Source organism: Tenrec ecaudatus, chromosome 2, assembly GCF_050624435.1.
Source record: "Tenrec ecaudatus isolate mTenEca1 chromosome 2, mTenEca1.hap1, whole genome shotgun sequence".
Classification (NCBI taxonomy): domain Eukaryota; kingdom Metazoa; phylum Chordata; class Mammalia; order Afrosoricida; family Tenrecidae; genus Tenrec; species Tenrec ecaudatus.
In genome coordinates this window covers 112,732,725-112,747,308 of record NC_134531.1, presented here as the reverse complement: position 1 = coordinate 112,747,308, position 14,584 = coordinate 112,732,725, and the positions used below count along the sequence as shown (strand labels likewise).

Sequence of the window (14,584 nt, the reverse complement as noted above, 5' to 3'; positions counted from 1 at the left end):
CTCAATAAAGTAGTCATGGGAAAATATAACAAAATTACTGAAATTCAAGATCTACATCGATTAAAGCAACTAATTCCAAGAACAAATAACAGCAGCTAACAGTTTTTTTAAGGTTCTATGTTAAAAGTATCCTGGGCACTTTTGATTATTTTATTCTCACAACCCTGTGAGGTAGAAAACTATGGTCAAAATACATTTAAAAACCTGGTTAAGGCAGAAAGCAAACAAGCCAGAATTTGTGCCCAAGAAATCTGCTTTATATATAAAAAAAAAAACCCAAAAAAACTGTTGTCATTGAGTTGATTCCAATTCAGTGACCCAGCAGCAGCTGTGGGTTCCACCTGCTGGCCGTTTGGCTAACAACGAAGTGCGTCTCTGTTGTGCCATGGGCTCCTTCTGGACGCAATACCTGCTGGTAAAATAACCACCACCAAATAGACAATCTAGGTGATGCCCACACTGGTGATTCATGGGCTACACTTTGATAAGTTCAAATGCAAATGAAGACACTCCAGTAGCAGCGACTTTTTAAGCTGTCAGGAAACAATTTCCTTTGATGGCTGAGAAAACCATTAACAATGCAAAGATTAACTAATCAATGAAAGATAGACCAGAGGACCTGATGCAAAGGGCTTAAGTGGAGATCAAATGCTTTGAGAATGATTGGGGCAGGGAATGTATGGATGTGCTTTATACAATTGATGTATGTATATGTATGGATTGTGATAAGAGTTGTATGAGTCCCAAATAAAATGTAAAAAAAGAAAAGAGGAGAAAAAAAATGATTAGGGCAAGGATGTACAGATGTGCTTTATACAATTGATGTATGTATATGTATGAACTGTGATAAGAGTTGTATGAGCCCCTAATAAATTGTTAAAAAAAAAATGATTTGAGCAAAGAATGTACAGATGATCTTTATACAATTGATGTATGCATATGTATGGACTGTGATAAGAGTTGTATGAGTCCCTAATAAAATGTAAAAAAAAAAAAAAGAAAGATAGACCAAAATTAGAAGCATTGGAAATGAAAACACACCCAAGTGTACTTAAGACAAAGACTGGCACCTGCTGTATGTCCAGCTAACTCGTGATTTTTCTTTCCCCTCAAATTGCAAAACTCCCTCAATTTCCTACAGACGCTATGCATATAGATGTGTGCAAGCAATAGCTCTGTGGGGGTTAAATGCAAAAATATGGGCCCATCAGTTATTGAGGAAAACTAGTCAGATTTCTGCTTAAAACCTCAAAAGTATGGCTTCACTTATGTGGCTATTATATGTCAGAGAGTGTGTTAAATTATTTATAATTCATTGCATTAAAACAGCCTAGAGCAGAAGACATCTTTATCCCAATCTGCACAGAAAGATTCAACCCCAAACAAGATAAATTCAGATTTGACTAATTCTTCATCAGGATCAATATTTGTTCATCAAAAGTTTAAACATGTGAAATGGAACTATAACACTTTCAATGGCAACCTTACTTTACTAAATACTATTATTATTTTGTCAAATACACTGAGTAACTTTATTTCCACAGCTGCTGTGTGTGGGTAGACTGGCCTTCCATTATGTAAAAGCACCAAATTGAGGAAGGCAGTTTCCACAGACACAGCAGATTTTTACCATGACATCAGCTCAAAAAGTAGACTGTGCATGCTTTACCCTGCCCCTGAAACTGCCATACCATCTCCTGCAATGCCCACAAAATGTCAGGGGCCCCGTAGACTTCCTTTTTGTTTTAGGGGGAACAAAACACCAATAGCATTCCCCTCAAAGGGATCAGAGTTTTAAGCACAGAGCACTGAATAGTCAGCATTCAATAAAGGTTTTTATTATTATTTTGAACAAGTGCAGTGTCCAGATGCTTTATTTTCAAAACGAGAACTATATTCCACAGGAATCTTTGATACGTAGAGCAAAGGGAAGTTTTGCCTCAGCATAAAAACAGTATCTTATTCTTACTATTTTCACTTAAAGATCCTCAGAAAGCAGGGCTAGAGTGATTGAAACAAAATGTAAAATTCTTGTGATTTAATTTTTATTTAAATATTTAACTTTTATGTTTCTTATTCCCCAAGGAATTCACCCTAAAGTTCCAAATACATTAAAAGCAGACAAACCCACCCCAAAATAACAACAAAAAAAAACCCTAGCAATGACAAAAGAGCAATAGTGGTAGAATGGCACATGACTCGGGAATGATAAGAATTCTACTTTGCCCTGAATATCCTACAAAGAGGGGTCGGTGGGGGTGAGGGTGATAGCACTTAATAACATTTAAACAACGTAAGGGAGAGAGTCTCGCACCCACGTCACTCTCTTTAGACGAGCAGATCTTCAGATGGGTACACCTGAACATGACCACACCCAAAGGCTTACTCACAGTTTCACTTTCCAGCCTATGAGGTGACTGTGCTCATTCTTCACATACTGAAGATAGCACATAAATGATGCAATTGCCTACTGATGAAAGAACTAGACATTTCCAAAGGTTTCCATTCCAATCACATTTAAATAGAAAGGAAAAAAATGGAAAAGGTCAACAGCTACCTATAATCTTTGAAAAAATGTCTATCTTCATCATATACAACTCATCTATGGGGAAAATGGAAGTTATTTTACTCTGGTCCCCATATAATTTCTCCAATGCTTCTGGTTTAAATTAGTACTTCCAATACTCAAAACGATTCAAATTCAAACTTACTGCAATTGAGTCGATTACAACTCAAAATGACCCTACAGGACAGGTGAGACTGGTCGTGTGGACATCCGAGACTGTAACTTTGGGAACAGAAAGCCTCACCGTCAGTGGTTGATGTTTTTGAACTGCTGACTTCAAGGTGAGCAGCCTAACTCGTAACTCACTACACTACCAACACTCCTACACCGAGAACAGGGTTGTTTTTTGTTGGCCATAGGGACATTATCTAAATCTATTTAGCTTGTATAGCCTAAAAGGTCTTACTATTACTCATAAGGATTCTCACTTCCTTCTTATCTACTTGAGACATTAAGAAAGTCAATCCATCCATAGTACGCAAGAGTATCTACTAAGTACGCATCCTTAGTATGCAAGAAAAGTACAACTATGGAGAGGCATTTCTTTTTCTGATGCTCATTTCTGGGGAACTCATTAAACCTCCGAGTCTCCATTTCCTATCTGTAAAAATGAAATAAAAACAGTAGTAGTACCTACACCTTTAAATTAAAGCAAATAAATTGCCTAGCAGGCAGAGTAAATGTTATTTTAGTGGTAAAGCCAGCAGCGTTGAAAACTTGATTTCAACTTCAACGTTATTATGAAATAAGAAATTCAGCAAAATCGTTTATGCTGAGTCAAAGGTTAGTGGTCTTGAATGCTACTTTCAGATCCTAATTCTTTGATTCCCAAGAGTAAGTTGCCATTTAAAAACAAAAGTACTTTGCAAATTTAGTACGGCTGCACGTTGACAGAGCCCTGCTACCTAAGCTGACTTAGAGCTCTCAGCAAACCAAAAAGGGCATTACGGCAATTCTATTCTTTGCGCAACTGTAACGCTCATTTCTATAAAACAGCTAAAGGCCAAGACAGAAAAGACCCCCAACATTGTAATGGTGTCCTGGGAGGTTTTTTTCTTTTTTAATTAAGGAAGTGCCAATGCTGGATGAACTTTTTGATGCTAGAGCATGAGAACAGACCACGAACTCGTTTTTTTATCTTGTGTGAAAATGAGACACACCTGTGGACAAAAGTCCCTACTTAAAAAGCTGTGCCCATTAGCAATACTACTTTTGCTGTGCATAGTCTAAGCACAGTGCTCAGAGGCAGGTGGCTACCATTCCCATATCAAACTTGAAGGGAATGATGACATCAGGGTTTTTCCTGTCTAAAGGTCAAACTGCTTTCACATATGAGCTTATCCCATTCCTGAGAAATCAAGAGGAAATGAGTTGGGCAGAGTTTAATGTAAAAATACTTAAGAGGATAAAAACACCACCCTCCCTTTCTCACTGATCTTTCTCCATGGTGTGTTCTTGCTAAATTAAATGCTTTGACATTAATACTACACTTTCAGATTCGAGCTAAGCAATCACATTCTAAGTGACATGATTTTTGAAATGGATTCTTACATAAATCTTTAACAAGAGCACACACATTTTGCAAAATTATGTAATGTGTTCAAGTTGTTGTAAAAGCACAACCTATAAAACAGAACTCTAAAAGATGCTGCGTTTTCTCCAAACACATTTTCACCATTTGAATGTATTTGACTTCCTTTCAAGACTTCTGCTAGAGGCTAAGAAGTCATTGTTATTGTAAGGTTTCATCCAGCTGGTTCCAACCCATAGGGACCTTATGCACAACAGACTGAAACACTATCCAGTCCCGCACCATCCTCACTTGGTTAAGCCCATTGCTGCAGCCACTGTTTCATTCTACCTCACTAAGGGTCCTCCTCTCTTTTGCTGCCGGTCTACTTTAGGAAGCATTATGTCTGCTCCAGGCATTGATCTCTCCTGACTTCTTAGCCAAAATTCATGAGACCAAGTCTTGCCATCATCCTTGCCTCTAAGGAACACTGATCATTCTTCCTCCAAGACAGACCTATTTGTCCTTTTGGTAGTCTATGGGACTTTCAAATGCATCAATTCTTCTTCTGTCTTCCTTAATGTCCAATTTTCACAAGCATAGAAGGCAAGATGGATTGAGGCTTGGTCAGGCTCACCTTCGTCCTCAAAGGAACAACCGTGCTGCTCAATACTCTAAAGAGGTCCTATGCAGATTTACCAAAGACAGGTCTTTTGATGTCTTGACTATTGCTTCCACGAGCATTGATTGTGGATCCAACTACGACAAAATTCTTGCCAACTTTATTTAACCTTTTCTTCATTTATGGCATTTTCCACTGGTCCACTTGTGAGGATTTTGGTCTTATTTACATTGAGTTGTAGTCCATACTAAGGGCTATAATTCTTGATCTTTATCAGCAAGTACTTCAAGTCCTCCTCATTTTTGGCAAGGTTGGATCATCTATGTATTAATAAGCCAACTCCATTCCTCTTCATATAATATAGCTTTTCGATTATTTGCTCATCATACGCATATTGGACAAGAGGCTACAACCCTGAAGCACCCTTTTCCTGACTTTAAACCATGTAGCATTCCCTTGTTCTGTTTGCACAACTGCCTCTTGATTAAAGAATAGGTTCTGCATGAGCAAAATGTAGTGTCTGGAATTTCCACTTTTCTCAACGCTATAGCCATAGTTAGCTATTATTCACAGTTGAAATGCCTTGACATAGTCAATAAAACACAAGTAAAAATTGTTTTGGTATTCTGTTTTGAGCCAAATTCTATCTGACATCAGCAATGAGATCCGTTGTTCCACGTCCTCTTAATACGTCCTGAACCTCCGGCAGCTCTGTCAAAGTGCAGCTGCTACGTTTTTGGTTTGTTTTTTTTTTACATATTATGACTTCCTTCTTCAGCAAGTAAAATTTTGCTGAAGGAGTCATAGTATATGAAAAAAGAAAGGGTGGTGATTGAACTTTTAAATAAATTTAATACAAATAAAAACTCTTTAGGATTCTAATGTCTGAGTTCTATTTTGGAGATGGGAGCATCAAAAATGCCAAATGAGCTTTCGTAAGTTTAGGTAACTCACTTTGACATCTCAGTTTTACAAGCACAGAAAATAAAAGACAGGTGCTACTTTTGTCAAACTATCACCTTTGACAGCAATATCCCATGCTGTTTAGAAATGAAAACCATTCCAAGGATAAAACAGAGTCAGGATAAAAAAGCCCTCAAGTAGACTCATATTCAAAAAACATAACCTTTAAACATTAAATCAAGACTATCCCCTGATGTCTTTTCAAAAACTAAACAATAGTTTAGCTTAAATAATAAAAAATGGTCTGCCTTGAGCATTATAGTCTTTTAAGAAGTATCTATATGGGATCAAATGGACAAGAGCGATTTAGAGAGCAGTGAATTCATACTGACGATGGTGCAACATCTCAGAAAAGAAGAGTGAAAAGTACAATCAACGTCACGGGAACGTAGCTGCTGAAATTATTAGTGTGCATTTTACTGTGCATATTCTTAATAATATAGATTTTACAAAGGAAAAATAAATAATCCATTAACTACAGATGAAAGAAAAACATATGCAAAGATACTAAACTCACCATCCAGACGGAAGATCCCAAGTCTTAATAGAGCAATCCATTGACGCACTTATTAACCAACGACCATCAGGACTGAAAGCCTTGAAATTAATTACAAATAAGTAATAGATAAATGCACAAATAGGTTTATATGTTAAGAACACACTAGAGAATGCAAGATATGAAAAGATACATTTATGAAAAACTAAGAAATTTGACTGAAGATAATTTAGACCGCCTTTATGGAGGGTGGTGGTATGTAGATGTCTTACATAACATTGATGACAATTTGGATGAGGATTAAGATGTAACCTAAACCGTACATGTTAAAAAGTAAGATTGACTCAATTTTTAACTTGTATCCCATAATCATTTTAGTTTGAGACAATAAACCAATAATATTCCACTATAAAGTTTAAACATTAAAAATCCTATTCTGAAAATATCGAATTAGAAGTATGTTATTAGACTAATTTTAATGTATTTGTGAAAGAACCAAGATGTATATAATTACATGGACTTTCAATGTATACAATTACATTGACTTTCTAAGAATTAACTGACTCAAACCATTATGATTTTGACGGCAGAAAAAAATTCTCATAATACTAAAGTTACTAAATTAGACATTTCTTCTCTTATTTACAGATTCATCAGGCAAAATATTTTCTTTCTTAATGATGTTTTATTTCTCATATATAGCTTACCAATCACAGTAATCAGATATTTTTATTTTTTAATCAGATTTTTAAAAATTCAAATAATGTAGTATTATATCACTTATAGAAGTTCTATTTTTATATATCTACAAAGTTCTATTTTTATATATATCTATAAAATGGATAAACAGCTCACCTTGCCTATAGCATCTAAGTTATGAGGCTTAGATGAGGTCAGATATGAAATAAACACCAAGCCTCTAAGGTATATCACGGTCATAGATTGTTGATCGAAGAGTATAAAGCAGTTTCCCAAAGTGGGTGACACTGCCCCTTGGGGTCACTGGAATGATACAGGCAGGCTGTAAAAGCTGATACCTACACTTTATCCCAGATTACGGACTACAGGATGAAATATTTAATTGTTAAGGAGTACTAAGTTAATTTTTTGTTTTCCTGAAAAGGGGTGAGAGGCCAAATAAATTTGGGAACCTATGGTCTAAACACACCATAGGGATTAAGAGCATCCATATTAGTAATCATGATTTGGGGGTATGTGAACATTTATTTTGTCCATCAGGTTGAAATCTGTATTGTGAAAATTCTGTCCTGAAGGTACTAAAAGTTGAATTTACTGAAGGATGGTACAGCAACGAAGGATGGGGGGAAAACGATTGAGAGGATGATGCTATAGACAACAGATTTAACTGTCCAAGAGTAATGTATGTGGTTCATACTCAAGACACACAGGTTCAAAGTATAAAAAGGACAAAAATAGAAAGAGCAAGTTGATACCGACAGATGTTTTGAAAAATGCCACTTCATCACAATACCCCACGCCCACCCACATATCTTCAGATGCTACCACAACAAATTCTGCTGATGGGTAGTTCTGTCAATACTAATCTGCAGAACAACACAATATTTTAAGGAAAAGAGTATGAAAAGGGTACACTCAGCACAATTCTGATTAAAGTGAGGGCTAATAAATGAATGTAGCTACTGGATTTGCTATAGAAATTTATTTTCATTTTTTTCTTTTAAAATTCTAGTTCTCAACTGCTAAATTTCAAGTTTTTTTTAATGTGGCATATACCTTTAAAACTGTATTTGCCATATCATATATCTCACTATAATAACCCAGCACACTAACATATAGGTTCTTATTTAAATTCATTTGAAGTTAAGCTATACAGACTAAAGAAATAATACCAAATTAGAGTAAATCAAATATGGATATTCCAGGTTCATAATCTATTAATTGTAGTATGTATAGAGGATAAAAATTTCTCAGCATATCTAAATAAAAGGTTACATATTTACATATCGATGGGCCATTCATTCTCCAAAACAGAATGAATATGTGTCTTGTTTGGAGTTTTAAAAAAAACACAAAGTCCAGAATTCCTACTGTTAATCTGATGAAACCAGCTTTCTGAGAAATACTAAATTCCTTGAAAATCTAAATTTCTCTTAAAAATATTTTATTTGTCAAGTTGGCCTACTACTCATGTATGTAAAAGAATATAAAGGTTAGTCAGAAGTATTGCGAGTAGGATTCTCTTTCACAGACACACATGATGTGTTTAAATGTCTGTGGTCAGTGGGTGGCTGTAGCAAGCTTCTCTGTAACACACTTGTCTTAGTCTTGTTAGGGTGCTTTCCAAAAAAAAAAAAGAAAGTCTAATCACAGCAGTGGCTTCCAATGGCCAGTTACACTCAACGCAGAGTAGGTCAACTGAGAAGCTAACAAGGACCTTTTAGACGATCTTACGGGAATAATCCCGATCAAAGGACACAGGAGGATCATGAAGACTTGTTTAGAAAATGGAAAAACTACTAGTGAGAAACAGGACAGCAAACTTGCACTGAGAAATGTTTCTTACAACAATGCACCTGTTCATTCCTCGAGGGCTGTCCTATGAAAATTTCTTTCGGAACCCTTAACTCATCCACTCTATCACCCTGATAGTGCCCCTTCAGACTCCATTTGCTCCCTCAAACTCAAAGCACATTAAAAGGAACAAGGTCTGAGTCCCTCAAGGATGCCATAACGACCATTCTGACTGGTAAAAATTCAAAAGTGTAGAATTCTATAGGGGATGGGTACAAAGAAAGAAGACGACCAAATCCAGTCGTTTCTAACTCACAGTGACTCTAAAATGCAGAGCAAAACTGGCTCTGTGGGTTTCCAAGACTGTTAACTCTTTACAGAAGTAGAACGACTCACTTTTCTCTTGAGCAGTGGCTGGTGGTTTTGAACTGCTGACCTTACAGTCAGCTGCCCAACTCATAATCCTCATCAACACCAGAACACCTCTGGAGAAGGGTTAAAGAAATGGAAACACTGCCTTTAAAAGTAAATAGACCTTTTTTTTTAAGTATATAGGAATAAAGTGAAGATTTGCTGGGAAATTAGAGCTTCATGTTTTGAACTGTTTGCTTAATGGAAATTTTTATTTTGATTTTTTATCAGGATAAGATACAATTTAAGCATGTTAAACCCAAATAAAGTTAAAAATAAACAGTTTTACTTAAATATCTACAGTTTGCTTTACCATGTCATTTATTTGCCCTTGATGTCCAGAAAACTCTCTGACAACCTTCCTAGTTTCAATGTCCAGGACACTGATGGAGAAATCATCTAAGGCAAGTCCCAGAATGCCACTAGCAAAAGAAATGCACAAGTTTTAATAAACAAAAAAATTCCGAACTCAATTTTACATATACTTTAATTATGCTAAATTTACTTTTGGGGGAAACATACAATATGCCATTCCTTATTAAAGCAGTTTGACATTTTCCCCATTTGGTAAATAATGTAGTATAATTAAATTAAAATTTTTTACTTAATATATCAAGGGAAAAATATCTCAGCATTATTATTCAGTTTTTTTGGGTTTCTTTACCTGTCCCTATGTAGCAGCATCATGTTTGGAGATGAATCAAGATTCACAGAATGGATTAAAACTTTGTTTTTAAAGTTCCAGAATTTGAGTAATCCTTCACTACCAGCTGTAATTGTCAACTGGTTTAATCCATCCACTGCAACACCTCTAACAGATCCATTATGAGCTTTAAGAGAAAAGAATTGAATTAAAAGAGAATTAAATTGGTGGTGCCTATTTGAATGTTACACAAAGGTTCATTCATTTTCCCAAACAGCTAAGCTCCCATTATTTTATCTTCTAAAGCCTTGTAATTATTCGAGAGAATCGAAGTAGATAGCCTTACACTGTATGTGCTCAGGTAATCAATCACCAGAACACTTATCAGATTGATATCAATAACAACATTCCAAATTAATAAACAAAATATAGAAGATTTTCCAGATGAAAGCAAGAAGAAAACAAGTCAGCTTGCATGATATCTACTTACCTATGACATATTTTTTATTTTACTCTGAGTGTGGGGACTGCCCAGCTTACAAGGAGCTGCCATTCTGATAACTCCACTGTAAGTCAGTTCAAATCCCACCTTTTAAAAACGTTAATTGCCTATCATTACTAATATATTTACATACCCACACTTCCAACATCTATGAGTGAACATATGAGAGTGACAGGGGCAAACTGTTAGCGAAACACAGTATGTAGTGCATATTAATAACGGTAAGATGTCAAAAACAAAGAATAATCAGCTGGCAGTGTAGTGAATTTTAATTCTACTACATCATAAATTAGGGACCACCTATATTCCAACACGGGGTTTACAATAAGCTTTATAGTAGCAGCTACCAATCAAAGTGGACAATAAATATTATTATCCTTTTATCTGTCTTGGTATTTCAAAAAAGAAAAGGGCGACTTCAATACCTCGTTCCTTGCCAAAAGTTCCTCGATGTAGACCAGACTGCATGTTATAAACATCTACAGTTCCTGATGAGAGTCCAATCACAGCAAAGTTGCCACAGGATGTTATATCCACTGCCTATAAAACAGAGCAAAATAAAATTTAAACACAAATGACAAAGACAAAAATAAGCAACAGACTTAAACCCATTGCCATTGAGTTAATTCTGACTCCCAGAAATCCCACAGGCCATAGAACTGCTCCACAGGGTTTCTGAAGCTGTAAATCCAGAGCACTGTTCTCAATCTGTGGGTCGCGACAACCTTTGGGGGCGGGGGGAGGGTTGAACAACCCATTCACAGGAGTCATCTGATTCATAACAGTAGCAAAATTCGTTATGAAGTAGGAACAAAAATAATTTTATGGTTGGGGTCACCACAACATGAGGAATTGTATTAAAGGGGCATTAGGAAGGTTGAGAACCACTGATCTAAATGGAATCAGATTGTCCATATTTCTTCCTTGAAGCGAATGGTGGGTATGAACCAACAACCTTTCAAGGAATACCGTACATATTCAAACAAGACGACAAAAATAAAATTTCAAGAGTAAGAACCTGTAAGTAAATACTGGCATTTCAAAATTATGTTAAAAAGTGGTTCAGACAGAACTCAGAGTTTCTAATGTAAAATACATTAGAGACAAAAGAGTAATAGAAGAAATTAGAGATAAAGGGGATAGATAAATTTTGTGCATTACTGATTTGGCTAAATATATCAAGACCAAAAAAAAACCAAGATACAAGACCTTAAGATCGACATTCATTAGGCATAGTGCTTTATGCAATATAATTCAGGTAAGAAAGTATTATAATGCTGAAGTCATCTTCAAAGTGTACACTGAGTAATCCTGAATTATTAGAAAATTAATGTAACCAGATAAATTGATAAAGCAGTATAGGTTAAGTAAAAGTTAATTTCAACTTAAAATGTGACCTTTTTTAGAAGCTGGAAAATTGAACACTATTATAGGATGATTTCAGAGTGTACAACTATGTTCTATCACTATCATAAGCATACTTGAGTTATAACAACACCATAGAATAGTACTGAAGGAGAAAAAGACCTTTTAAAAACGTTCACTTACTGTTGCAATTACGTCATCTGTCTTTAACTCTTTGGGCTTGAGAAAGTAGGCGCCTATTGTAGATCTCTGATAATTCCAGGTTGAGCAGGACAGCTTCCCTTGATGGCAAGCAATGACACCATCCCACTCACTCTCACGAGCTTCCTCTAAAACAATTAAAACCCCAAATCAACTTGCTTTTCACTACCTCATTCATTAACCTGTATTTACTGAACACCTATATTGCATTTTGCTCCAATGGTAAAAGGTCACTGGAAACCATGGAGCTTCCAACCTGAGAAGAAATACTGATCTGAAGATATGAGAAGATATAAATTAACCAAGTGCTCAAGACTAATTGAGCAAAATTTAGCACAGCAAGTAACACATTTTCTTGAGAAGGGTAGGAAAGGGCAAGCAACAGGGCTGCATTACAAAACGCCTTGAAAGCCATGTTAAGGAACAGGGAGTTCACCCTAAAAACTAAGCAGCTGCTGAAAACTTATCAGAAGAGTGACAAGATCAGATATGCAATCATAAAAATCCACGTTGTAAGAAGCACACAGACCGAAGAGAGGTCAAGGTTAAAATTAAGAAATACCAATGAAAAGGTTGTTAAAATAACCTTGAAAAAGAATATTTTCTATGACAGTTTTCAATCTGCAACCCCATGATTTATCTACATTTTTCTTTATGATGCCTCTTTTTAGCTCTTGATTACATTAGAAAAGCTTTAAGTTATCATGGTTTGCTCTCCCATTTCCCATCTTTCTACATCAATGGCTTCAATTAATTACATCAGGCATTATAGACCGTAACAAAGACCATGAAATCAGAGCTTGTTCGTGAATAGAGCAAACCCTCAACTATGAGGGCAAGTATACATTCTAAGTAACTCATTTTCAGTATTCATTGAAATTTGCAATGTACTTGGGTTCCCTTTTGAATTGGAAGAAACGAAACAGTACAACATAGAAAATAAATGACAAAGCAGAACTTTTCAAAACACAGGATGAACTGACTCACCCGCAGCAAACTTTGTTATTGGGGGAAGTCTGACTGACATGGTATTCTGAAGTCCTTTCCGTTTGACTCTTTTTTTATTAATTAATCCTACGGGTTGGAGGAAAGGGGAAACTTTCTTGATAACAATGGCACATGAAAGGAAAGCTATTCATTATCACAGTAGCCATGAATGAAAACTATTATCACCACTATAATCACAGGTGAAGTTCAGTCTAAATGATCAGAAACGAAAATGAAGTAAAAATAATTTACAAAAATTAACTTTCGCTACTTGAAAGTGATACAACTATAATGTAGTCATGACAATCAAGAAAATCAACTAGTTATCATTGGTCATAACAGCTTAACTGAGGCCAGATACAAAGCTAGTATTAAAAAATCATTAAGTTCCCCACACAGCAGGAATATCCAGTGAGAACCCTAAAAGCAAGTAAATAATACATTCATAATATGAAATCTCTATTTGCATAAGAACTTCACTGAAGACCGCAAACAAAACGAAACAACCCTCAAATAAGGATTCCAACATGAGAAGATTCTTAAAATATATCGCTCTCTAATCCCAAGGGAAGTTAGTTTGGCTTTTAATCAAAGGAAAAAACAAATCCTGAAAGTCACCTGGATGCATGTCGGGATAGCCACTTTAAAAGAATAATTAATTTAAAAAAAACTTAACCTTTTAAAAAATGTTTGCCAACTCCTTGTAAAGCTGGAAATCGCGTGACTGGAAAGGGACTACAATGAACCCTTTACAGCACAGTGATGGGACACTGCTCGGGTGGCCTAACCTCCCTTTAGTCTTCAAAAGGCTGCACTCCACAGACGGCTCACGCTCGCTCACCAGCACTGCTCTTGGGTGACAACAGAATGTTCCCACCACCTGGAGTAGTTGTCTACAGTTGATAATCTTACAGCAGCACCTCAGCAAACACCGAAACAACTCTCACTGACCCAATTTTTATGCAGTTCTTATTTTACTCAAATTACATCCAGACAATGTAGAGGTAAAACCTCGTCTCGTTTTCTCACAGGATCTTAGAATGTATCGTTAGTGACCTTTAATGACCAATAGATGTCCTCGCCCAAATCGTGTAAATGACCTACCATGTCCTAAGCTTTTGTTAAATTTTTCATGTATCGTGGAAAACGACTGCAGAGTTCCATCTTGACCTGTTGATATACAGAGATAATTTCTGAATAAGCTTCAAGACAGTGGCTGCTTGAATCGCAGAATATAGGTTATATGAAAGCTCTAAGTTACTGAGTGGGACAGTTGAAAAAAGAACTAGAAACTACTTGAAGTAGGCACGCAGTAACATCTACTAAGGAGGAGGCATTGAAGAATAACAGTTTTCAATGAATGATAAGTGGAATACACAATGACTACATGTTCAGCATCTGACAATTCTGTCTCGAAGGAGTTCTCACGGCAATGCCACACCAGGTGAAGGTAATTCCATCTACACTACTTCCAGTACTCCAAAAGAGTAAACCCAAAGATAAACTCTTAGTTTTACTCAAATTTCAAAGTCGCTCAAAGGAGCATCTGAATCTAAAATGGTGTAAATATAAAATCTAATAAAATACCAAGCACCCAACCAGTAACAAATCCTGGCTGAAATACTAACAGCATAAAAGAACTTACTTGCGCTAAGGATCTGCTGTCCATTTTGTCCATAATAGCGAATTTTGGTAAGAGGAGCACTATGTCCCATCCTGAATCTCAGCAGTCGACCTTCACCTGCAGGACCATCAAATATCCATATCTGCGAAAAGATAACAAGGAAGGTTCTCCATACCGTGTGCTTCGCTAAGTGGGGGTGTG

The 14,584-nt window shown here is 36.1% G+C and overlaps 1 protein-coding gene across 1 annotated transcript in view; it reads right to left on the bottom strand.

Moving 5' to 3' along the window:
• WDR36 (WD repeat domain 36) overlaps positions 1–14,584 on the bottom strand; it is a 41,452-nt gene that overhangs the window by 15,311 nt on the left and 11,557 nt on the right. Inside the window, exons 9-16 of the mRNA XM_075541374.1 lie at positions 14,405–14,525; positions 13,864–13,929; positions 12,760–12,846; positions 11,755–11,900; positions 10,632–10,746; positions 9,726–9,891; positions 9,375–9,483; positions 6,179–6,258 (exon numbers count right to left, since the gene is read on the bottom strand). Coding sequence (XP_075397489.1) covers positions 6,179–6,258; positions 9,375–9,483; positions 9,726–9,891; positions 10,632–10,746; positions 11,755–11,900; positions 12,760–12,846; positions 13,864–13,929; positions 14,405–14,525 — 890 coding nt within the window. The remainder of the gene's footprint in view (positions 1–6,178; positions 6,259–9,374; positions 9,484–9,725; positions 9,892–10,631; positions 10,747–11,754; positions 11,901–12,759; positions 12,847–13,863; positions 13,930–14,404; positions 14,526–14,584) is intronic.